Consider the following 2600-nt stretch of genomic DNA (forward strand, 5'->3'; position numbering starts at 1 on the left):
GGGGGGTATAGCCAGGTGGCTGTGAGGGGCACGCTGCCCTGTGAACAGCAGCACTGCTCCTGCCCCACGGATAGCACCTTGAAACCCGAAAGTACTCGAGAAGCCCACTCCTAGGGCCTGCCCCAAAGGACCCACCCACTTGAGGGGTCCCTGGGTGGCAGCCTGACTGCCCATTGCACCCAGTAGTGGCTTCTGGGATGCCTCTCCACTCCAGGGCTTGGGGCCCTCAGTACAGCCTGGCACAGGCCCGGGAGGAGAGCAAGTCCCTGGGGTCCAGCCCCTGCCTGCCCCATTCCACATGTGTGCCAGGCTGGGTCTTTGTGCCTCATGATCCCCCACCCCTACAGCTGTCCAGTCTCCAGTCCCTGCCTCAGTGTGGAAGCCCTCTCAGACTGGCCCACACCCACTCCAAGGGGTCCGGCACCTCCAGCGTCTCCCCAAGGCCCCCAGCATGTAAGGCCAAGTTGTGGGGCACAGGGGAGATGAGGAGACACCCCTGAAGCTGCCCAGGCTCAGCCTGGACAACCCTTGCCAACTCAGGCCTGGGCAGCATGACCATCAGGCCTGCTGCCTGCAGCCACCAGCACTCCCTCACCTGGAGGGGAGATGCAAATGGTTTCCACTTTTGTCCTTCGATTCAGAAAAAAAACTGGAAAGAATTCACCAAGTCGCCAGAAGGGGGGGGCACTTGGGAGGGGGGCATCCTCCACCAGCTCAGCCCCCAGCCTGCACTCCCCGCCACGGGCAGGGGCTTCACAGACGCATGTCCTGCCGCCTCTGGGGGTGAGGGCAAGGGTCCCCCTTTATCCAGGATGGAGTCTGCCCTGGGGTCCAGCTCAGGGGAGCGGGCATCCCCCAGACCACCGTGCGGTCAGTCAGTTGTTGGCATTCATCCTCCCGGCGGTGGCAGTGGCGTTGGCAGTGGTGGGGAAGAGCGGGGGCGGGGGCGGCAGGTGGGGCGGGGGGGGGAGGGGGGGGCGGAGGGGGGGGGGGGGGCGGGGGCGGCAGGTGGGGCGGGGGGGGGAGGGGGGGGCGGAGGGGGGGGGGGGGGCGGGGGCGGCAGGTGGGGCGGGGGCGGGAGGGTCTGGGGGAGCCCCGGGAGCAGGGGCAGTGGGTGCGCGTGAGGCGGGGTGGCGGGCAGCCCCGGGGCGGGTGAGGGCCCGTCGCTGGCCAGAGGGTGGCTGACGCGGAAACACTTCTCCTTGTGCGCCTTGAGCATGTTGGAGAAGCGGAAGCGCTGGCCGCAGACGTCGCAGGGGTACGGCTTCTCGCCCGTGTGTGTGCGCCGGTGCCGCTTCATGTTGGGCCGGCTGGTAAAGCTCTTGCCACAGATCTCGCAGATGTACGGCTTCTCCCCTGGGGGACAGGGCCACGGGGTCACCATGGGGGTGTCCACAGAGAGGGCCTCGGCCTTACCCAACCCTGGGAGACACGCTGGCACCCGGGCTTCTACAGAAAGGTAAACTGAGGCCCAGGGTGGGGAAGGGGCACAGCTGAGAGCACCCTGGGGGTCCCGGGCCGGATGGGCAGCCGCACCTGTGTGGGTCTTCATGTGCTCGTCGAAGTACTGCTTCATGTTGAAGTCCTTCCCGCACCACTGGCACATGAACTGCTTGTGGCCAATATGGATGCTCATGTGCGAACGCAGCTGGTACTTGTACTGGAAGCGCTCATTGCAGTTCTGGGGGTGCAGGGGCACAGTGAAGGGGGCGGCCCTCAGGCCCAGGTGCTCCTGGCCACGAGCAGAGGGCACCAGGCCACAGGCACATGAAGGGTCCAGGGAGGGAGAGGAAAGAGACCAGACAGCAGAGCAAGCCTCCACGCACGCCTGCAGCCCCTTAGTGCCCTGTGGTCGGAGGCTGCCCCCCAACCCCCCAACCCTCAACCCCAGCGTCCACCCTTACCTGCTCTCCCTGTCTCCCCAGAGCATGTCTTACGGCCCCACCTACCCGGAACCCCTTCTTTCCCCATGCTGGGAGGGTGGTCCACCTGCAGGGGGCTCCATCTCCCCTAGGTGTCAAGTGTTAAGCCCCAGCCCTGGACAGGTGCCAAGCTGGGTACTCACCTCACATCTGAACGGCTTCTCCCCCGAGTGCTGCAGCGAGTGCACTTTGAGTGACATGCTGCGTTTGAAGGATTTCCCGCAGGTCTCGCAGGTAAAGGGCATGTCCTTGGTGTGGGCTATGGGGTGGGCACCATGGCAGTCACTTCTCAGGGGGACCCCTGCCCAAGTACCCCCATCCCAACCTCCTGGGGGAGGCCCATGCCACCACACTCCCTTAGACCTGCTTTGTACCCACGGTGCTAGGACAGGCAATGACAGGTAATGAGCCACATCTCAGAGCCTGGACTGACTTGCCACCTCTGAGGTTGAAGTCTGGCCTGAGAAGGGGAGACTCCCTCAGGTGAGGGGGTGCTCTAAAGGCCTAAAAAGTGTCAGGGGCCCCCTTATTCTGCAGCCTCTATGGTCAAGTGAGACTCCTCACCCCCAAGGCTTAGAAATGAGATGGAAGGTTCCCAGGTGGGTCGGCTCAGGTGTGGTGGGGTCCCTCAGGTGTGGAGGGATTGGCTGAGATGTGGAGGGGTTGGCTCAGGTGTGG

The 2600-nt window shown here is 64.8% G+C and overlaps 1 protein-coding gene across 1 annotated transcript in view; it reads right to left on the bottom strand.

The window, feature by feature from the left end:
• Positions 1-875: 875 nt before the first annotated feature.
• ZBTB47 (zinc finger and BTB domain containing 47) overlaps positions 876-2600 on the bottom strand; it is a 6418-nt gene continuing 4693 nt past the window's right edge. The window contains exons 3-6 of the mRNA XM_006892985.1: positions 2066-2181; positions 1537-1681; positions 1084-1356; positions 876-973 (exon numbers count right to left, since the gene is read on the bottom strand). Of these exons, the coding sequence (XP_006893047.1) occupies positions 876-973; positions 1084-1356; positions 1537-1681; positions 2066-2181 (632 nt within the window). The remainder of the gene's footprint in view (positions 974-1083; positions 1357-1536; positions 1682-2065; positions 2182-2600) is intronic.

Source organism: Elephantulus edwardii, unplaced genomic scaffold (assembly GCF_000299155.1).
Source record: "Elephantulus edwardii isolate Elephantulus edwardi_28Jun2011 unplaced genomic scaffold, EleEdw1.0 scaffold00121, whole genome shotgun sequence".
Lineage (NCBI taxonomy): Eukaryota > Metazoa > Chordata > Mammalia > Macroscelidea > Macroscelididae > Elephantulus > Elephantulus edwardii.